The 23,323-nt window shown below is 41.0% G+C and overlaps 1 protein-coding gene across 8 annotated transcripts in view; it reads right to left on the reverse strand.

The window, feature by feature from the left end:
- Positions 1–688: 688 nt before the first annotated feature.
- The window catches only part of C1H12orf50 (chromosome 1 C12orf50 homolog), a 33,283-nt gene continuing 10,648 nt past the window's right edge, over positions 689–23,323 (reverse strand). For 3 of the 8 annotated variants that reach the window (XM_050935720.1, XM_050935710.1, XM_050935706.1), the window contains 9 exons: positions 20,207–20,365; positions 18,692–18,769; positions 18,487–18,603; positions 15,592–15,702; positions 14,263–14,370; positions 12,590–12,697; positions 12,074–12,277; positions 2,245–2,337; positions 689–924 (listed from right to left, as the gene is read on the reverse strand). In XM_050935720.1, coding sequence (XP_050791677.1) covers positions 899–924; positions 2,245–2,337; positions 12,074–12,277; positions 12,590–12,697; positions 14,263–14,370; positions 15,592–15,702; positions 18,487–18,603; positions 18,692–18,769; positions 20,207–20,365 — 1,004 coding nt within the window. In that variant the 3' untranslated portion in view covers positions 689–898. Of the gene's footprint in view, positions 925–2,244; positions 2,338–2,791; positions 2,869–12,073; positions 12,278–12,589; positions 12,698–14,262; positions 14,371–15,591; positions 15,703–18,486; positions 18,604–18,691; positions 18,770–20,206; positions 20,366–23,323 lie in introns of those variants that run through there. The other 5 variants (XM_050935715.1, XM_050935737.1, XM_050935727.1 and 2 more) reach the window with 4 other exon arrangements.

The raw sequence follows: 23,323 nt of genomic DNA on the forward strand, positions 1-23,323 counted from the left end.
GACCTAAGCTAGGGATGTGATACTGTAAAGTGCTGAAAACTCTCAATTCCAATTGACTTCAGTGGTAGTTAAAAGCACTTAGCACCTCACCAGAAGTATTCACTACCTAAATATCAAGCTCTATATTTATTCTTAAAAGATTTTTTTTTTGGCAATGACTAAGACTTAAAGTGGAAATGAACATGGGATCATGTTTGTAATGTCTTCCTTTAGGTTAACATTTACCAAGGGGCTTGTACACACTAGTACTTACTTCGGTATAACTTAAATCACTCAGGGGTGTGGAGCAGTGCAGGCCGAGGGACGTACTGGCTGCTACTTCCAGTAGCTCCCATTGGCCTGGAGTAGTGAACCACGGCCAGTGGGAGCCACGATTGGCCGAACCTGTGGACATAGCAAGTAAGCAAACCAGCCTGGCCACCAGGGGCTTTCCATAAACAAGCAGCATCCCAAGTTTGGGAAACACTGCCTTACAGCAATTGGGCAAACAAAATGGAAGGAGGCTGCATTCAAGGATCTTTTCTCTGTAGAGGTCAAAGATCTGGTTTAGCATCAATCTGTACTTTACAGCCAGGATCACAGTTAAAAATGACTTGAATAGTCCAACTTTCAAACTAGATTAAACTTCAACAATATACTGAATAGACTGCAGACCTCATAAATACACAAGCAGTATGTAGGTTTTTTTAATTTGCATTTTTATCAGTTTTGAAACCACACAGTGTACACTTCTTGCATCTTACTTCAGAATTTGCATTTTATCATCTTTGAATCTCTAGTGTGAAGCATGTGATAATCTCATTCCTTGAATTTGCATTTTTATCATTTTTTATTGTAAATTGTATGATGGATTGTGCTTCACTTCTTTATTTTCTCGAAGACTCTTTCTTTCTTTTTTTTACTTGCTTCCATTTCTTTTTGGATCTGTAATCAAAATACATGGCATATTTTTGTATAATTTATTTTTATAAATGTCCATGTCTGTTTAAAGACTTATTCAGTATTTGAGCATTTAGCACTTATAACAATTAAAATAAAGAGAAAATATTCACTCAATATAACTGATGCATTTTTAAAATGTCACACAGATTTTTTTCTCCAACATCTTCACAAACAGATCTTTAAGCAATGTGAATGTGTGTGTGTGCACATTAAAGATGCATATCACATACAGAATTTATGCAATAACTTTTGGGAAAATGTGGGCAGCTTTGTAAATGGGAAAACCTGGATGGCAGAGATTATTTAGTAACTACAATCAGACCACCACTGAAGCCTGATCCAGCAGTGGAAACATTGATTCACTCAGGGACATCATTTCCGGAATTTAAGAGCAATTCAGTTCACCAGGTCTGTGGGTGTTCGCAGACTATTTAAAAGATATCTTCTGAAACTAGCGATCTTGAAGACCATATAAGACTGTATGCCACAGAGGAAGAAGAACCTGCCTTGCATCACCTAGCAATTTCCATAGCTGGGGACCATGGGAGGACCACAGAGATTCCACAAGCTCCACTGCTGTATTGCCACATATGGATTGGGAAGGGCTTCAGGTCTGATACAGACATTGCAGTGAAGATGTATGGACTTAGGTTTCAGTTCAGCAAGGTACTTGAGCATTGACTAACTTTAAGTCTAAGTAGCCCACTACTAACATGGTTTCAGTTAGGTATGTGCTTAAATACGTTGGTAAACAGAAATCTTAGAAAGCAAAAGGAGGGTGAGGAAGGATGCCAATTGTGATGACAACCCACCATGGATAGTCAGAGGGTATCAAGATATCCTGCATTCAGTGCATCAGCTCTACTGCTTGAGCTACAGGACTTAGTCCCCTAGCTTCCAGCTGTTGCATTCTCATTAAGGTCCTCTTTGGACAAACCACTAAAGGGGGACAAAGATCCATACTGTACTAATGTGGATTGCATAACCATATTACTTGTCTAGCACTGCAAGCCAATAGCTACTCCATACAGTAACAACAGCATAGTAACTCCTGCCTTTAGAGGAAGTTACGTATCTTGCCAAAAGTGGGAAAGCATGAGTTATTAGGTAAAAGGAGGTAGTCTCAAAACAAAAGGGCAGACAACTATCTTGGATTTTTCAGCACCTCTTAGAAACCAGCAGTCTTAAGATAGGTGCCTAGGTAGAAGCTTCTTCCAGATTCTAGCTGGAGAGAGATTTAAAACAGATATGTCATCTTTAATATATTACAGTGCACTGAGAGTAATGCTGTCAAATAGGTACCTGAATGGATTTTTTCAGATTTAGAGTATGCTTTTGTATGTGGGCTTCTTTTTCTCCATGTTGGTGAATTATAGGATACTGCAGTCCATTTGTCTGTAAGGAAATATATTTCTTGATTTACATTTTCACTTGCAATTACAATACACTGCTTCTCATTCTGCTACTCACGTTACAAAAATATTAACTATAATATCAACTGACACAACATAAGCCATCTCCAAAATATAAATAATTTAAACTTCAAACTGAGACTGAGGGCTTGTCTACATAGTGCCTTCGTTCACACCAGCTGGCATGTAAATTCTAATGTGCACCAGCATGTTGTGCACTAACTGGTCTGGGTGGCCCCTGCTGGCATGTCCTAAAAATTCCCAAGTGCATGTTAAATTAGTACCATTTCAAATAGTACTACATTAATATGCACTAGGGAACTTTTGGTCTGTGCCAGCTGGGTTCACATGAGCCACTTAGTGCACAATATGCTGGTGCTCATGATTACTAAAACACTGTGTAGACAAATCCTTACTCACCAGTAAGTTAAGAAATCATTTGTATTCTTGTAGCATTTTCAGAAGACCCATAGGAGCTCTCAAATCCGATGAATATTTTCATGGTGATCCTGGTCTTTGACAAAACAATAATATAATAATAGCCTGTAAGATATATTTGACTTTTTGGTAAAGAAACAGATTTGGAAAGTGAATCTCAAAATATGATTTCCAGTGATCTGTACAGCCCTTCCTAGATCCACTGACTGGAATGTTGTGGGAATCAAAATGTCAGGGAAAGATGAGTCTGTGTATAGCTATTTCTCTGTGGAAGTGGTATGAAGAATGACAACGTTTAAGAAACTCTGGTTTAGTAGATTACTACATTTCATAAGATTAAGATCTCAATCCAGCAAATTGTCTAAATATGTGCTTAATTTTAAAGAACACGAGTAATCCCACTGAAGACAGTGTGCTTAAAGATAAGCACACGTTAAGTGCTTTGCTGGATCAGGGCTCAAATTGATACGAAAGATTTGGAGCTGCTCTATTCTGTTTCCTAAACACAGTACTGAATGCCGGGTGCTAAGATACAGGAGGTGGACCTGAGGCTGAAAAGGATTCTAGCGGGAGCAGGGAAGAATCCGTTGATTGTCCTTCATGCGGGAACAAATGATACGGCTAGATACTCTCTGGAATGTATCAAGGGAGACTATGCCAGACTGGGGAAGACGCTTAAGGAAATCGAGGCTCAGGTGATCTTCAGTGGGATTCTGCCAGTTCCTAGAGAAGGGCGACAAAGGTGTGACAAGATTATGGCGATCAACGGATGGCTCAGGCAGTGGTGCTATAAGGAGGGCTTTGGGATGTACGGCCATTGGAAAGGATTTACGGACAGAAGACTGTTCTCTCGGGATGGACTTCACCTGAGCAAGGAGGGAAATAGACTTCTAGGATGGAGGCTCGCTGACCTGATTAAGAGAGCTTTAAACTAGAAATTTGGGGGAGATGGTTGGGAGATGAATCAGTAAACTCAGGGGTTGTACCGTACGACTGGAGAATTGCTAACGTAGTTCCTATCTTTAAGAAAGGGAGAAAGAGTGATCCGAGTAACTATAGGCTTGTTAGTTTGACATCTGTAGTATGTAAGGTCTTGGAAAAAATGTTGAAGGAGAAAATAGTTAAGGACATTGAGGTCAATGGTAATTGGGACAAAGTACAACATGGTTTTACAAAAGGTAGATCATGCCAAACCAACCTGATCTCCTTCTTTGAGAAGGTGAAAGACTATTTAGACAAAGGAGATGCGGTAGACCTAATTTACCTCGATTTCAGTAAGGCATTTGACACGGTTCCACATGCGGAATTATTAGTCAAATTGGAAAAGATGGGGATCAATATGAGAATTGAAAGGTGGATAAGGAACTGGTTAAAGGGGAGACTACAACGGGTCGTACTGAAGGGTGAACTGTCAGGCTGGAAGGAGGTTACTAGTGGAGTTCCTCAAGGATCGGTTCTGGGACCAATCTTATTTAACCTTTTTATTACCGACCTTGGCACAAAAAGCGGGAATGTGCTAATAAAGTTCGCGGAAGACAAGAAGCTGGGGGGTATTGCTAACACGGAGAAGGACCGGGATATCATACAGGAAGATCTGGACGACCTTGTAAACTGGAGTAATAGTAATAGGATGAAATTTAATAGTGAAAAGTGCAAGGTCATGCACTTAGGGATTAATAATAAGAACTTTAGATATAAATTGGGGATGCATCAGTTGGAAGCAACAGAGGAGGAGAAGGACCTTGGGGTATTGGTAGATCACAGGATGACTATGAGCTGCCAATGTGATATGGCCGTGAAAAAAGCTAATGTGGTTTTAGGATGCATCAGGCGAGGTATTTCCAGCAAAGATAAGGAAGTGTTAGTATAGTTATATAAGACGCTGGTGAGACCCCACCTGGAATACTGTGTGCAGTTCTGGTCTCCCATGTTTAAGAAGGATGAAGTCAAACTGGAACAGGTTCAGAGACAGGCTACTAGGATGATCCGAGGAATGGAAAACCTGTCATATGAAAGGAGACTCAAAGAGCTTGGCTTATTTAGTCTAGCCAAAAGAAGGCTGAGGGGGGATAGCTTGCTCTTTATAAATATATCAGAGGGATTAATATTAGGGAGGGAGAGGAATTATTTCAGCTTAGTACCAATGTAGATACAAGAACGAATTGGTATAAACTGGACACTAGGAAGTTTAGACTTGAAATTAGACGAAGGTTTCTAACCATTAGAGGAGTGAAGTTCTGGAACAGCCTTCCAAGGGGAGTAGTGGGGGCAAAAGACATATCTGGCTTTAAGATTAAGCTTGATAAGTTTATAGAAGGGATGGTATGATGGGAGAGCCTAATTTTGGCAATCGATCTTTGATTATCGCCAGATAAGTATGCCCAGTGGTTGGTGATGGGATGTTGGATGGGATGGGATCTGAGTTACTGCAGAGAATTATTTTCTGAGTGCTGGCTGGTGAGTCTTGCCCACATGCTCAGGGTTTAGCTGATCGCCATATTTGGGGTTGGAAGGGAATTTTCCTCCAGGGCAGATTGGCAGAGGCCTTGGAGGTTTTTCACCTTCCCCTGCAGCAGGGGGCATGGGTCACTTGCTGGTGGATTCTCTGCAGCTTGAGGTCTTCAAACCACAATTTGAAGACTTCAATAACTCAGGCATAGGTTAGGGGTTTGTTATAGAAGTGGATGGGTAGGGTTCTGTGGCCTGCTTTGTGCAGGGGGTCGGACTAGATGATCACATTGGTCCCTTCTGACCCTAGAATCTATGAATCTATGAATCTATAAAACATGCCTTTGCCACCATTAACTGAAAATAGGGGAAGAACTGAACTAAAATTAACTAAATGGGTAAGAAATAAGGCAATAGTAGACCTTAACGTTAAGATGCATAAGTTAACGATTGGAAACATATTAAAAAGGATGAGGTAATTGTTTACAGTTTAATAGTTTGGTAATTTGGTATGTGTAAAGTGTTGGCACAGTCAAGCAGAATGAGATGGCATTTTAAGATCACCCTATGTTGGCAGGTAGACAAGTGTGGGCTGAGATCAGGTAAAGGTCACTCCAGCACTTCATGGAGCAATTAGTCAGGCATGTTCAGTCCAAAACTAGGTCAGAGTCACCATACCATAATAATAAACAGTCCATAGCACTAAAACTTGTGTAACAGCTCTGACTGACCGATTTAGCAGTTGTGATTGGCCTGTAAGTATGGACCAATCAGACAGTGTGCTAATGTCAGGACTGGGGAAAAACCGGTTACCTACCTTTTGTAATTGTTAAAAAAAAAACACTGAGGAGTCCGAAGAGGGTTGTTTTCTGATTGAATGAGCAGTTAAAATCTCTGGGGGGGGCACCTTTGCCTGATTGTAGCAACAGCGAATACCGGCAGTGATCCAAGATGAAATTCTCTGAGCCAACACTGGGCGACCTTTCATCTTGTCGGTCCCTGTGACAAACAACTGCATCAACTGGTGGAATGGCTTGGTCCTTTCAATGTAGAAGCTAGTGCCTTCCTGATGTTTAAAGAATGCAACCTGCGCTCCTTCTCCAACTTATGCAGTTTTGGAAAAAAGGACACATTTGAGTATATGTCCTGGAGCATATGAAACTGTGAAACCACCTTGGGCAGGAATTTTGGGTGCATCCGCAGCTGGACCTTGTCCTTGTAGAAGACCATACAGGGTGATTCTGAGGTAAATGCCATAATCTCTGAGACCCTGCGGTCAGATGTTATTGCAAGCAAGAACATGACCTTCCAGGAAAGGAGGAAGAGGGGGAGCAGGAAGCCAGAGGTTCAAAGGGGGGACCCGTCAGTCATGACAGCACTAGAGTCAGATCTCTTTAGAGGAATGGAATCCCAGACGTAGGGGTAGAGAAGTTCCAGGCCTTTGAGGAACCTGAACGTCATGTCCTGAGTGAAAACGGACATGCCCTAGAACAGAGGATGGAAGGCCGAAATAGCAGCCAAGTGGACCTTAACAGATGAAAGGGACAAGCCTTGGAGCTTGAGACGCAAAAGACAGTCTAGGGTCAACTGCAGTGAGGCCCACTCAGGCCGAATGCCTTTATCCGAGGTCCAATATGTGAACCACTTCCATTTGGCCAAGTAGGTTGCTCTGGTGGAGGAAGCAGAGGACGGAAGGGCTTCCTGGCCTGTGAGGAGTATGAAGGCCCAGAGAGTTGAGGGTGGCATGGGAGTCTGTCAGGCCATGCAGCCATGTGTCCATGAGCTCGGAGAAGAGCCCAGTTCCCTCAAACAGTAAGTCCTGCAGAGTGGCCTGCATCTCCTGGCATAACCTGCAATCTGCAATCCAGGCTTGGCTGATGGAGGATATGATGCTGAAAAGGTCATCCGATTGCTCTGCCAACTCTTAAATTTCCAGATTTAAATTGGTAGCCACCATTTTAAGGAGGGCCTGGAGCTCCTTCAAGTCATTGGAGGGACTGCCAGTCTGGGGAGGGCCAACCACCGCTACGTCTGGCAACGAAGACGACAATTGCACCACAGGGAGGGGGTGGGTTCCTCTTTCCTTTCTGGGGATGGCTCCTTTGGCATTGGAGCCTGCTGTGCTTCCCCAGTGTCAGATTCTGCATCGTACTCCAACCCTGGTGTCTGTGGTGCCATGGATGGTTTGTCTGAGGCAGCCATGAAGGAGTAGTAGGAGTATGGGACTGGCATCATCAGCACACGCCAAGGATTCCACTAAGGCAATTGAGCAGGCCACTGTCCGTGCTGCCATGCCGCTGCCAGGGATGTTGCACTGGTCTTGCGGGTGGGCAGCGACTCACCCTTTCTTGGCAAGAAGCTGAAATCCTGCTCCAAACTGAACCATTCCCCCTCCAGCGACCAGGGCAGAGCTGTGGAAGCCTGTGTCTGCTGACTGACCCTTGTCAGAGACCAGTGTGTAGAGGGCGAGAATCAATGCCTGCCCGATGAGTGGTACTGGGGCGGTGCGGACCAGTGCTGCAATGAGGAGCACTCCCACACATGGGTGGGGACTGACACTTGGGAGATCGTCTGTCTAGGTGATAGTGATCTGTGCCGTGGCAATCTCTGGTGGGAGGTTTGCCGGTACCACGAGAATGGGGACCAGTGCCTCGACTTCAGAGTTCCATGTCTTGTAGAAGGAGAACACAGCACAGAGACCTGGATCTTCTGGCCGGAGACCGGGGTTGCGGGGCCGGGGTCCTAGGCTGTGGTGATGGGGACCTACCTCTAGAGTCTGGGGACCAAGGGCACCCCACTGCCCTTTGGGGAGGTCCCATGATTGGCTTGCCCTTAGACAGTAGAGCCTTAGCTGAGTCCAGTGCCTGGCGCATCTGTGGTTTTGGCTGGCCCACTAGATCTTTAGCTGCCTGGGCGACCAGTATGTTCCTGGGCCCGCACCACTTCCAGCAGTTCCCATTGGCCTGGAGCAGCAAACCGCGGCCAATGGGAGCCATGATCGGTTAGACCTGAGGACGCAGCAGGTAAACAAACCAGCCGAGCCTGCCAGGGCCTTTCCCTAAACAAGTGGCGTTCCAAGGTAGGGAAACACTGACTTAAGCCATTCTAACTGTATGCCATTATGGTCTCAGGTACTCTAACTTGTATATCTGTGCTAAGGAATGTATGTTTATATTTTAATTTAGGTTTAGATTAATTGTGTTATGAAAGACTAGTTACACTAAATAAAGAAAATACTTTGTTTTCTAACATAAATGACTGGCTGTCAATACTTTGAGCAGAATGCTATATCTGTGTCCTCCCAGGGGTGAACAGATCTAGTTTGTTCTGGGAAATTTCCTGACCAGCATAGGGAGATCCTTGATAATTTCACTAGGGCGGGCCCCCTTTCCCCTTGCAAAAGTGGTCAAGTAAAGGGAATCACTAGTAAGCCCAGGAAGGGACAATAAGCAAGCTATTGTGAAGGGTACCCTGGGTTTGTTTTGTGGGGGTAACAAAATGAGAAAGAAGTGGTGAACCAGATAAATGCATTAATATTATAGGCAGAGCTGTAGTATGGCCTATCATTAAGGTTGCTTGACACTTCCCATTATAAGACACTGTCTTCTGTTGCTTATAACTTTGCCAAACTTTAACTGTTTAGGTTGCAGTTTTCCATATTGGGTATCTCAGGCTGAATGTTTTTTGGAAAATTTCAGCCAAAATGATTCAGCCTTTTCCAAGAACAAGACTAGGGGAAAAATACCTTCTTTTGCTTTGTCCATTTAAAAAAATTCTGATGACGTTATTTTTGAAAAGTTTGAACACCCCTATGCTTTGGAACAGGGACTTGAAATTTGGCAGCACAGTGGCCTTTGGCAGCACAACCTTTTTGAATCGCTGTGAACAATTGCTCAAATCTGGCCAAATTGCAAGCCTTTGGAAATCACAATTTGCACATGTACTCTGGAGACTTCTTAGATTTTAGCAGCTAAAATCCGACTACCCTAAGTATGCTCCAGTCCTGGGCTGAGCTGATTTTCCCCACAATTGCATTTCTGGCCTGCTATGGGACATACCAGGTGTGAGTATCTGAACTGAGAGCAAGGAACTTGTCTCAGCTGGGCCTCTTCCTGGCCTTTGCAGCCTCAAGGAAAAAGCTGCCTGATCTGAATGCAGATGGCACAATAGCAGGACCGGTGGAGGGTGCGATGGGGGAGTAGATTGGGAGAAGGCTGGAAACGGGCAAAGTGGAAATTGGTACTAGAAGCTGGCAACAGGGGGAGGGAGGGTAAAGGGAAACTGGGACTGAGAGTTAGGAAGGGAGGGTTGAGATTTTCAAGGAGACTAGGACTGGAAGCTACGGGGGAAACTCAGGCTACCTATGTATGGAGATTGGGAGCTGGGTGGGACCAACAGTGATTGGCTGAGGAAGGAGAATGGGAGTGAGAGAAACGGAGTGGGAGCAGACTGAATTTTTGTAATTACTTATGTCTAAGAACTTTATTCTCTCAGAGCAAAATTCAACAAGAGAAATCAGGAAAAAAGGAAACTAATAGAATTTGTAATGACTCTGTAGTGTTTTTAGTGACTCTCTGATGGAGGAGTGTGGCTGTAGTTTAAATTATTTACAGCTAAATTTGTGGCTGGAATAAGAGATGAGAGTCTGTCCAAAAGAATGAAGTTAATCCCCAATTAACCTCTGAAGACTGTGGTCATACAGGACAGGAAAAGACAAGATGCTGAATTGCAAGTAATAATTATGATTTTGTTTGTGGAGTAAGACAATGTCAACAAGTTAAAAACAGAAAGAAGGCCACAGAGTAAACGTAAAGCTATACTCTGAAACAAAATGCCAGAAACAAAGATAAGGCTTCAGAATTTGACTTGAAACTTTCTTCTCAAGTACCTAAATGGTACTAAGGACTGCCAGGAAGGCAGTGAACATAGTTCAAAGATGGAAGAAGAGCAAAAGGAAAATGGCATTGTTGCCATCATGGAAGGACTGCAGACAGAAGCTAATGCAGTCGTCAGAATGACCGAAACAGAAAGTGACAACCAATCAACCCGCACATCATGAAAATCCCCAATAGATTTAAAACTGGCACAAGAAGTTTCAGAAAGCCCCAAATCCCCATTTGTACAATAGGAAATAGATCATAACAAAACCCCAACACAGCATTGGTAAATCAGTGATAAAATTCTCTTGTGCAAAGATGGTTCCTTGGTCTCCTGTTTAGTAAAAAAAAGGTTGAATAAGACATGTTTGTTGGAAGGGAACTGAGATTTTTCACTACTGAGATGTTCAGTCTGACAAGATCTGGGATTAATATTCAGTATAGGCAATGGAGTTAAAGATGGAACGTTGGGTTATAAAACAAAGTTTCTTAAACACTTCAAAAGATTAGGCACATTATAAAAGCAGATATCCAATTACACTAAACTCAGGGGTATTGTCCCCTTTGTCCTATCTATCGAATAGCTTAAATTTCCTTTCCATGAACAGAAAGAGCAGCAGGAATGAGCTAGAACAAAAATGCTTGACTAACAACCACAGCAGAAAACAAATGCTCTGAGATAATCATAATTCCCAAACCACTGAATAAATGTACATCTTTGAGGATTTAACAAAATGAAGTCAGAGTTCACACCATAGGAAGTAACCTGTAATACATGACATAAAATGACTTCTGCTGCCCAGACTTTAGCCTGGCTGAGCAGAATAAAATTCTACAGAACATGTGACTAGCTAAGAATTCCAACAAATCCAACTCCCTCACTAAACTCTAACCTAATACATCTTAGGGAACCTTAATTTTAAATCTCTTTATATGCCATATGGAGGACAGAAGGAGAGATCTGATCAAACTATGATAAAATGCTCAAGAAAAAGCTTCAAGAAGATGCCACACTGAATGACAAAGTTCTCAAGAGACAGATTTATGTCTCTGGGTCATATCACTAATGGAAAAGGAAAGGTACAGCAGAGTCATCTAGTAAGTTGATCCCAGAATATAGTACACCAAGTAAAATTCAATACTCGATTCTTGGACAAAACTAGATTCTGATCAATCTGTGGATGGGTTCACACAGGTGACGGGTCCTCTCTCTCCTGTGTTCCTGTTCAGGAACTGGTCAAAATCCTTTTGAGGACGACAGTTGTGGACTGCACTTCACTGCCAGTGCTCCAATGGCCACTATCTGTTGAAAATGGTGAGGATGAGAGTGAGGCCATGGACTAATCTCTTTCCTTGAGACAGCAGAGCTGACTGGACATGGAGGTGGATTTGTGCTGCACCCTCTAAAAATGGCAGAACTGTTGCTCAAGAGAATTCTGTCTGACTTTAATTGGCAACTTCCACAGAAGCGCATTAATTTTTTCATTTTTACCTGTAAATATTGCAATGAGACCTGCTTAATACAATATATTGGGTCAAATTCTGCTCTTGGTTTTTCATAGTCTCCAAGGCAGAAGGGACCATTGTGATCATCTAGTCTGACCTCCTGTACAACACAGGCTACAGAATGTCCTCAAAACAATTCCTAAAGCAGATCGTTTAGAAAAACATCCAATCTTAAAACTGTCCATGATAAAGAATCCACCATGACCCTGGGTAAACTGTTCCAATGGTTAACTACTCTCACTGTTTCTAAGTGATGGAGAAGCCACCATGTTGCTTGGTAAGTTGTTCCAGTGGTTATTTACTTTCATGGTTAAAAATTAATGCTGTATTTCCAGTATGAATTTGTCTAGCTGGTTATACTAATTTGGTGGAGTGCACTGGCATAACTGAGGTACTTGACCAATTATATGGCTCTTCTAGGCAAGGAAACCTGCGTAATCAGGAGCTCACCTGTAGACGGATTCAGCTTGGATTCTTTGGTAACACTGACATTACTGTAGGTCATGTTTGTTGATCTTCCAGGTTCTGGAGAATTCAAGGAAATGCTTCTCCCAGTGGCTCTTTGAGATGGAACAGAACAAGTATTTTCAGCATCCTTGTTTTGATCATTTTGTTGGCAATTTGCTTTACTTTTTGGGTTTGAAGCATGCATTGCTGCAAGGGGGAAAAACAATATTATGCTAAACTTGCTAGATGCTATTCAATGTCTGACATACTATGTCAGAGAGAAGGGCACACAGAGTATGTTTACACAATGTTTTGCAGCGAGTCTCCCAACCCCAAAGGGTTCCACTTGCCAGGCCAAGGGCTTCCACCAGCATTCTAAAAATAGCTGTGGAGACAGCTCTTTGAAGTTCCAAAGCTTGGGCTGGAGCTCAGGCTCCGATGCCTAGGAAGGGGGGTGAGCTTCTAGGGACAGGGAGATATTAACTTAAAACAAATTAACCAAATGATTTCTCAAAATACCTTTGCCTGCAAACATGCTGAATGAGTTTTTTGGTTCTTCAGAAATCCATTTCTTTTTCTTCACTCCTTTAAAGTGACGCTTCTTTACTGGCTCAGTGTGACTCATTGCTAAGGAAGAAAAATAAGAAAAATATATTTTTTTTAAAAACACATTATTCAGTTAAATTCCCTCATTAAAGTAGTAGAGTGTTGTGGTGAATTAAAACAAGAATAATTTCCTCACATTTTACATACACTCTCTGTTGGATACAGACCTTTCTTTTATCTGCTAAAAAACAATTCTGAAAACAGTAATTATAGTAAGAATATCAGTAAATATCATCCCTAAGAGCAAAATCATAATGCTTCCAAAAAGTTATGTTGATTCTGTTAGAAAAAAAAGTTCTCAACATTTTGGCAGCAAACCTCAAGCTTATTTTAGGAAACTAAATGTTAGTAGAGTACGTAACAGATGTTTCTGGCCCAAAATCTAGCTCAAAAGGTGTCCATATGCAAGCCAAAAAATCTGAGCCAATACAACATATATTTTAAGGAGTACAGACATTTGCGGTAATCTTGTTTGAGCAGGAAGTCCTTTACAAAAGTGAGTGTGTTACACCCACAACAGAATTTTGTGCATGTTGATCCAAAACACAGCATAGCAACTATGGAATGAGCTATTATGCAACATATAACTGACCCTCATATGTCCTTGGCCTTGTCAGTCAGCTGGTCTAGATGAGACATTGGTAATTATGATGCTTAACATATGAAAGAAAGGTCTCCCTCTGTGCTACACCAAGAGTTAGCAGATGGAGTAAAGGAAGGACAGAATCTCACATCCTGCATTGCATGGCAGCTATCGGGCTCTATGACCCTATGTCCCCTGCTCCACTACAGGAATACAGGGCTTTGTCTGCTCTCACATTCAGATGATAAGCATAAGCACTACCTTTTGCTCCTATCAGGTCAGGCCAAAATATAGGATAAATTAATTACTTCCACTTCAATGTATGTAGGCAGTTTCATTACTTTTTAACCTATTTATGATTTATAGCCAGAATTTGTCTTCTTATCTTTTACTTCAACAACAGAAAAATAATATGCAAGAAATGATTTGCCCACAATAATCCTATACATAAAAAACTATATATTCAGATAAGGAAATTTTGTGTTCTTCCAAACATTCTGGAATTCTGTAGTGCAAATTATGGTCCCAATTTAGAAAGGTACTTTAGCATGTGCCTAATCTGAAATACGAGAGTACTTCTTAGGTAGATTTAATCATGTGTTCAAGTGCTTAGCTGAATCAAGGCCTTATACTGGTATTCATTAGGATCCAGATTCCATGAGATGCTACGTGCCCTCATTTCTCATCGACTTTCATTGGAATTGAGAGTGATCACCACCTCCAAAGATTAGACCTTTGGGCTTTAGGAAGATAAAGATAATTAGCAAGCTGATACGGGTGATACTGAAGTCATTGGGAGCAAGACTGCTCTAACCCAATAAAAGTGCTTTCATCAATTAGAATGATGAAAGAAACCATATTGTTGATGGGACTTCACCAATTCACTCAAAGTGTGTGGAATATAACATATGTCATTTGGTCCTGCCTCAAGTGTCCAGTCTAATTACAAAGGAAGCAAATAATGTTTTCCAAAATTACAAAACATAAAAATAATGATTCATACCTTTCACATCTGAACGTCTGGACGTAATTAATTCTTTTTCTCCAGTTAATATTTCACTTTGCTTCCCTCCAACAAATATGCTCCTTTGTGGTACGTAACAATCACCTCCTGCAAAAAATTAGAATGCATCACCAAACTATAAATAGAGACATGGTATGTGCTCTTTTTAAGATAAAATTGATTGTACTGTGTTTAAAATGCAGACTGCAACCTTTTCACTTTATTCTTTTTTATCATTTAATTTGTGTTAGTTTTTGGTTAAATTCACATAAAATAGTAAAAACATAAACATGAAAAACAAATAAAAAGCAGTTATGTAAAAATGTCTTTATAAAAGTCAGATAAATGAAAAATATATTTAATATTCTTTTAATTCATACCTCTCAGTATGAATATATGTTTCCATAATTAATTTTCCCTCTGAATTAACTCTTGATTAACCAAATACAAAGCACTAGGACAACAGGCAATAACATATAAAACATAAAAACAAACACATACATTGCTTATAATACATACAGGACTCAGGAAAGTGATACAATTTATAAAATGCTACCAAAAACCCTATTATTTCTGCTATTACTTGCATCTGATATCTTTCTGATAAGATTACTGATTTTTTTTTTGCAAGAAAAATGCAGCAAAACTAATCTATCTGGACTTCAATAAAGCATTTGACATAGTACCACATGGGAAACTATTAAACTGGAGAAGATGGGGTTTCAAAAGAAAAGGAGATAGCCAATGCTAGGTAAACATAAATGCTTGCGGTATCCAGGTTCATTCTTAATGACTGAAATCCTGATCCTGTACTGAGATCTCTAAGCAGATTCCTATGACTGCACAGAATTCAACTGAAAATGGGCACAAGGATCTGCCCACATGGAACAGCTTGCAGGATTGGGGCCTTGATACTTTCCCATGTGACTGCCAAAAACATAGTCTGTTCAGCTTTACTAACGATATTCTCTCAAATATACCAATTTCTGAAAGTTTAGTATACTCTTGTTATATGTGACTGTCATGCTTGTCTAAGCTGATGCTGTGTGAGCTTCTTTGCAGCCAGCGTAGCTCTAAGAAATAATCTCTTTTTCAAGATTAAATTAAAATCCAATTAAGTGGAGTCACCAGACTGAAAATATTTTTTCACTATGTTACTGAGACGGGTGGAATTCAAATACAACAGTAATTTTTTTTTTTATTAACAGCACTGAAATAAAAAGATTTTACAGAAAATACAGAAATAAATTCCATGAAAGGTATATTTGGAAATCATTTTATCTACCAAAGGATATTAGATAATGAGAACACATATTTTAAAGTAATTACCTCCATTTTCAAAGGCTCCAAGATCAGCCCTGGTGTTACCATCTAATGATGCTGTTACCTCTCCTTGTCTTTCTATAATATTAAACTTTGTTGGAACTGTAACACTATCACCTGGAAAGAAAGCACAGGGATTTTTTTGGCTTAGTTACGTGGAGTCAGTGCATTTGTGATAGATGAATGAGCTTGGGAGAGTAAACGAAGTTATGGATAGCACTGTGCAACATGGACATTTTTGCACACTGACTGATTTTATGGATAGACACAACTGCGAGCATTTCTGAATTATGAGCAAAAGTTCCATGAATGCTTAAAGGATTAATAGAATTAAATCTCAGAATATAAAGTTGAGGGTAAACCCCTCTCTGACAGAGGTATTCCAAAAACACAATGTACTAAAACTTTTGAATTGATATCTGAGCAAACCATGTTTATTGCACATATATCAAATACATTTAATTGTACAGTAACTCCTCATTTAATGTTGTCTCTCTTAACATTGTTTCAATGTTACGTCCCTGCTCAATTTAGGGAACATGCTCATTTAAAGTTGTGCAATGCTCCCTTATAACATCGTTTGGCTGCCTGCCTGTAAGATTCTGTAGAAGAGCAGCAACTTTACAAGGTAGCATTGCACAAGTACTGCATCTCTGCCTCCTCACCCTCCCTCCCAGCACTTCCCCCACCACCAAACAGCTTAGGAATTTCTGGGAGGGTGGGGCAGGAACAGGGAAGTGATGCATCTCCGCTCCTCCTCCTCCCTCCCAGAAAGTCCTAAGCACTGCCAAACAGTTGTTTAGTGGCGCTTAGGATTTTCTCGGAGGGAGGGGGAGGATTGGGGCTTCTCTGCTCCTCCCCCTCCCTCCCAGCACTTAGTGTTTAGGAGTTTCTGGGAGGGAGTTCGCAGGAATCGTGTAATGTGTATTTCATGTACTTACAGTGCATAAGTTACATTACCCAGCATCCAAATGACTTAATTAAAGTGGAAAGGAGAACATTTAAGGAGAGGTTAAGGAAATATACTCTAAACCAATGATTAAGTCATAGAGAGTGGTGTGGGAGGAGAGTGACATTATCTTCGAAAAGGAAGGTTTATAATTGCACAGAGCAGTCAGTTATGAATATCACAATCTCTCACTATACTTCTTGGGATGCAGTCAGGGTCTGTTCACTTTTATGATATTTGTTAGTAAAAGCAAGACTAACTTGGACCCATAATCTGACCTCACTGGGTATGTCTACACTGCATCTGGGAGTGAGCCGCCCAGCTTGGGTCCACAGACTTGTGTTAGTGGGGGCTCATGCTAGCATTCTAAACATAGCTATGTAGACAGTGCTTCAGAGCCCAAGCTCCAGCATCAGTTACAATGTCTACACAGCTATTTTTAAAGCTCTAACACGAGCCCATCTACCACACGTCTGTGGACCAGGACTGGGAGGCTTGCTCCCAGAGGCAGTGTAGAAATGCCCACTGAGGCCCCAGAAACCCTAGGCAGATCTTTCCCGTTAAGACCTGTGCAAAACAAAAGTCAGGGAATTTATTAAAGCATACTGCCCATATCCCCCACCACAGGATCCCACCTCCCTGGGTCTGGCTGTGAAGTGTCTGTGGAATATGAACTTTGTGGATTTGACAGGAGGCTGGAGCAGTTGCATCCTATGAGGATATTTCCTTTCATAGGTCTGAATTTTTGACCAAATCTGCTGATGAATAAAAATGTGCTGGTGATCTGTCATTGTTTGCAGAAAGAAATAATACAAGTAGAATTAAATTAATTATGCTGAAGTGAAGTAGCTAATCATTTGCAAAGGGGTTAATATTATAGCTGCTCAGATCACATGATTGATGTTTATGAATATAATCTATGGTATTTCTAAGGGCCTATCACTGCGATATCTAAGCTCTTGAATACCCATTAGAAATACCTCCTCAAAAGTACTTTAACGAAAATACTTATACTCTCAGGCCAGAATTCACAGCATATTGTGCAGAGAAACTATTTTTCTCTCTTCACGCCTATTAAAAAGGTTAAATTGGTAAAAAACAAAAGTCCAAAAAGATCATATTTTTACCAACTAATATTATCTCAGATTATCTCTGTCTGAACCAAAATAATATACTCTCTTTCACTCTGCAGTTCTTCATTATTATTCACTATCTTCCTGCTTCAATTTTCTTTTTATGTAACTGTAGATTCAGATGGTTATCCATGAAGTTTTCCATTTTGTTATAAACAACTTTATGTCAATAATATATGTGCTACTAATGCTAACATCTCACTTCTTTCTCAAATACTTTAATGGCCAATCCACTAATTACATTAACGTCTGGGAATGTTCAGAGCATAAATCACTCTGTTAAGAAGCAGCAATACTATCACCTATTATAATAACAAAAGCTGACATTGATTTTTGCAGGCATACCACCTGGCTAATGGGGAAAAAGAAAAATTCTTTAAAATCTTGAGTGGAATAAATGTTCATTAATTCATATCCCTTGGAGCTCAGATGTACTGTAGCAGGCCCAATAAAAAAAGAGATTGTAACCTTATTTCAAAAGATATTAGAAGACAAATTGTAGCAGAGATGCATGCCATGGAGTTCAGGAAAGTACAAGACATTAACCTTGGTTCTACTCAATTGACCTGGCCTTATTTCATCATGCTATAGTCACTGCAGGTGTCTCATCCTCATCACCATGTCTATGGTGTTTCCATTTAATTAAAAAGGTCACAAAAATATTTCTATTGCTTTTATTTTGTATAATTCTTTTTTTTCCAAGTTTGCAAAACCTAATATTTGGATCTAAACTACCTGATAGTGTCTTTCTGTGTAATTACATATACTGTATATAAATATTATCCTTGAAGTGAAAAGCATTACCACTCAAGTACTTACCTTCCTGTAAGTCTCTGCCAGTTTCCATGGGTTTCAATAGCTCATTATCCAGTGTTGAAGACATGATTTTTGCTGACTGGTTCTCCTGAGGAGTCTGAATTCTGTAATATTCTCCTACTCACGCCCCCCCCCCCAAAAAGAAAAAATTGTATTTACTTATTGATTACATTAATATTTTTAAAATAATCAATAATTAGATATTTACCAGATTTATAACACATCTCCTTTATTGCTTTTTCTTCCTCAATGTCTGCCGGAGTCTTTGTCAATAAATAAGAGGCATCTGTAAGAAATATTTTTAAAAGCGAAAACTATACCTAAGTACAGACACCTCAGGATTTGTTAATGCACTATTCTTAAATATAAACAATTTCATTATAAAATTAAGTAACTTTTTTCCCCTTTCCTATTGCCAGTGAATCCCAGCCCTCTGCTTTCTGGACAGAAAAATTATTGCTTATTGACAGATACTTTTATGACCAATATTGTCTTACAATGAAAGTCAAAAGGTTTACCATTACTGGTGTTTATTTGAGATGTTGATTAAATTAAAAATAATTCAAAAGCCTTTCTTCAGTCCTCTCAAAACAACCATAGAATCACACATAAAAGGAAATGATCCTCAGTGGGCAACTAAATACTATTGAATGACCTGTTCTCTGATAGGCTATCTGGGGACGCACTGAGCATATTCTGCTCATTCATAAGACACTTGGCTAAAACCTTGTCTTCACAAGGAAGCTGCACAGAAATAATTAACTATTTGTTTGTGATCCAATTTAGTCAGCTGAGTGCAAACCCATGTGTTGACACTCTTATTTCAGTTTAAGAGTGATTTAGTTCAGTAGCTCAACCAAAATAAGACTGTCTACATAGGGGTGAGAAATAAAACTGATTTAAATTACAGTGGTGCAACTCTCTTATGTAGACAAGCCCTGTGGCTATGACCCTAGCCCTAGGTATGCAACTATATGCAAGCAGCCTCTTCAGAAAGATAAGTACACACTAAGAATAGGGGTAATTTCAGGGGCAGGTGTAGTCCATGAGGTTTGTACAACCTCTGTAGAACAGCAAGCATGGAAATGATTTTAGGCTGGATAGAACTCTAAATCTTCTTGTTTGGCATAAAAATTACATCATCTCTGAATTGCTGCAGATACTTTACATTCTCAACTAAATGCCACCTAGCAACAGCTAACATGTTTCTTGTTAAAGCTAAAGCACAAAATGAAATTAGCATCCTGATCAAACCTATACAGTGATAAATCTAAGAGTTTTGGGAGAAATCAAAGAACCTTTTCAATGAGTAAAATGGTCATTTAAATTACAGATGGAGCGAAATAAGTCTGAACATCCCTGAACTTTGAGGAAGTCTGGATCTGTATCTGAATTGTTGTATTTCAATGCCATGTGAATTGTGGCACTTGAATCCATTTCTAATTAAGGAAAAAAGAGTATTTGAATTATATCAGTAAGAAAAAAAATAGAGATTAGATATTTTGAAAGTTTATTGATGAGAGTCTACATTTACTGTGTTCTGTACAATAAAATAAAGATAATTATAAAATAAGTTGTAATGAGGTTATTCCCAAATATATGACTTCTTTCCTCAAAAATGGCATGATTGTTGAAAACAGCCAAAAATCTGTTGGCAACCACTTTGCAAATTATTTGAGAAAATCCATTTTAGTTTCGGATTTCAGAAAATAGTCATATTTACAGTTCTCCTCTTCTTCCTCGTCCTCTTCCTCCTCCAGGCTGATGTTTATGATCAGTGGAGGATGAATGGGTCTTAAAATGCTTTCTTGACCTTTTAGGGGTTCTTGAGCGTGGGCAGGATGCAGAGTTCCTTCTTGAACTTCCTTTTGGAGTGTGGCATCTATAGGAAAGTACATGAAGTTCAGTCTGTTAATAAGGCTCTGAAACACCAAAATCAGGTTCTGATCAGTTTGTTATACATTTGAAATCATAATCGTATTTGACAAAGCCACAAATTGCCAAACTGTGTCTTTTAGGCACTGTACTGGGAAGGAGGTTGGCAGAAATGTGTCTCCACAGCAGAAGGAACATGGGGAGACATAGTGACTCAGCGACATACAGTGCCTCCCAGAGATTTTCAGCATGCAAGGATAACACATCATTGCACCAGCCCTGAGTAGGAAATAGCATACAGTGGCTGGCCATCTCTTCTGGCTGGTGTGTGTATGGGGAGATATAAATAACTTTGCCGATTCCTGTCCCTTTTTAGGGGCATGTCTACACTGCCTGGGCTCTGGCTCAGGCCCAAATCCCCCTTCATCTGCACACAATTCTGTCTAACTCTATTCAAACCCCAGGATCCCACAGGAATGGAGGATTCAAGCCTGAGTCCAATAGAGGCTTTGGCCCAAACTCCATTGTTTTGCATTGTGGATGCAGCTCAGGCCCAGGCCCCCCAGATTCAGGTCCTAAGAGTCCACCAACTCCATCTCACAACCCCATGGACAGTGTCCTTTGTCTTTTCCTATCCCAAGACTGGCCAATTGACTCCTGGTTCGAATACAACCCTCTTGGTTCAAATGCAACTGCTCAGCATTTAACCCTTCCATTTTATTCTGCCCACTGAGCTGCAAGCAGAGTGAGCCATCTCCTGCATTTGTAATGGTCACTGCCATCAAGAAGTCTTTTTCCAGGTGTGCTGCTAGCTGGTCATGGGAGCACCACCGCATTTTGCTTAATCTCTGGTGCAAGGTGAGCAAACAGCTCAACTTTCGCAAGAATTCCAAGAATGAGCATGTATACCAGCTAATAGTGAAGAAGCTGGCAGTGCTGGGGATTCAGTGGACCAGGGACCAGTGACCAGTGCAGGGAGCAGATTAAGCAGTTCAAGACCAACTCCCGGAAAGCTAGGGATGAGAACTGGATCTCCGGGAACTCCCTGTCATCCTGCCAATTTTACAAGGAGTTTGACCAGGTGGTGGGTACTGTGCTGAGCACTGAGCCATCAGTGCTTTATGGTCAGTCAGGAGGGCAACCTTCTCACCCCTGAATACAGTGTAGGACTAAAAGGGAACCAGCAAGTGCTGGCTGAAGCTGCCCAAGAGACTTTTGTACCCAGACCAGTCTCCCAGAGCAGCTGTAGCACATTCTGGGTCCCTACTCCGAAGAACTTTTTGATGCCTCTCTGGAAGAGCTGTCTACCATGGAACCGGCATCAGAAACACAAGAGGCAGAAGCCTGGTAAGTTTCTGGATCCATGTTTGTTATTATTAATATAGGGGTGGGAATGATTTCCAGTTTATGGGAAGGATTTCCAGATTATTACCCAATGCAAAATATATTGCAAGCTCCAGGCAGCAGTATGTATCTGCTAATGGGAGATTGTGAAGAACACAGCAAGCCACAGTAATACAGACAGCATTGATGATGCTGGAATCCTAATGTGTCTGTAAACAGCACCAGTGGGATTTCAATCTGCTAAATGCACATTCAACCACCTATCCACAGATACTCAGAGTGTAACTAAACGTTCTTTTGCTAGGGACTCTTATCACGATATGGTTTCATAAGCAAAAGAAAAAGGGGTTACACTGGATACTCTAAAGTAACAGTGGGGATAGTAACTCCATTTATGACAATGTCATTTGGTGGGAATAATGTCCCAGCCTGTCCATGAATGTAGATTCCCGATCAGCGGAAAACCCTGGCATCGTGAATTTTTCCAGTGCAGCCCACACTGGTGTCCATAAATCAGCCTTTGTGGTCCACTAGGGCCTGCATAATAATGGAGTAGAACCCTTTGCAGTTTATGCACTCATGTACTCCTTGAGGAGGTCAAACTGTGGGCACATGAGTCCCATCAATGGCCCTGGCACAATGTGGAAATCTCATTCTCTTAAAACCAGTAATTACTTAAGGGATATTTGTTTATGCCCACCACCTCTGGGTAAATCATATGCCTGACTGTCCCTGAAACCTCTGTGATCACTTTACACATGGTAGACTTTTCAGTGCTGAACTGGTTAGCAACAGACTTGTAGCAGCCTGTGGTAATCAGGTTGCAGACGATTATAGCAGCCCACTTCTGGACCAGTATGGCTGCCCTCATGTGTGTCTTTATGCTGGAGTGTAGGTGTGAGCTGCTAAAAAAATTCCAGAAATGTAGCTTTCTTCATGCAAAAGTTCTGGACCCACTACTGGTCATCCCAGGTCTGCATGACGAGGTGATCCTACCAGTCTGTGCTTGGGCTATTGCTTCAGAAGCTCTGGTCTACATGGGGGGAATCACCAACAACAGCAAGAGTTGTGAGCAGCATCAGCCAGTTTGATTCTTCCATGTCTGTATCATCCTCCTCTTCCATCAGGCACCTTTAGTAGGTCAGAAACCACCTACAGAACATTCACTAGCATCTCATGGATGCTTTGCCTGTGTTCTGAAACGGGCTTGGCAAGATCTATTGCTAACTTGGCAGACTGCGACAACTTCCTGTAACGTGTGAGGTGGACAGTGAAGTTTTCCCACACTGCAACACTAACCAGGGGCTGGAGTGGCTACAGCTGCGGAGGGCACTAGGATGCCTGAGAAACAGTGGTTTGACTCGGGACTGAGTATTGCAGTGTGGAGCCCCCAATTTGCAGCCCAGGTCAAAAAATTCTAAACTTAGGGTCAATATGCAGTGTGGATGCCAAGCCCTGGATTTGTTTGTAATATTTAATGACTTGCTCTCCCAAAGACATCCGGAAGCACTGTTGGTAAGAGGAAATCCTACTCCACCATTGAACAAAGCTCCCTATTTAATGACATCATGTGCATCCAGCTGTGGATCATCTGTGAGTTTAGAAATTATACTTTCTAATA

This window comes from Gopherus flavomarginatus, chromosome 1 (genome assembly GCF_025201925.1).
Source record: "Gopherus flavomarginatus isolate rGopFla2 chromosome 1, rGopFla2.mat.asm, whole genome shotgun sequence".
Taxonomy (NCBI): Eukaryota; Metazoa; Chordata; order Testudines; family Testudinidae; genus Gopherus; species Gopherus flavomarginatus.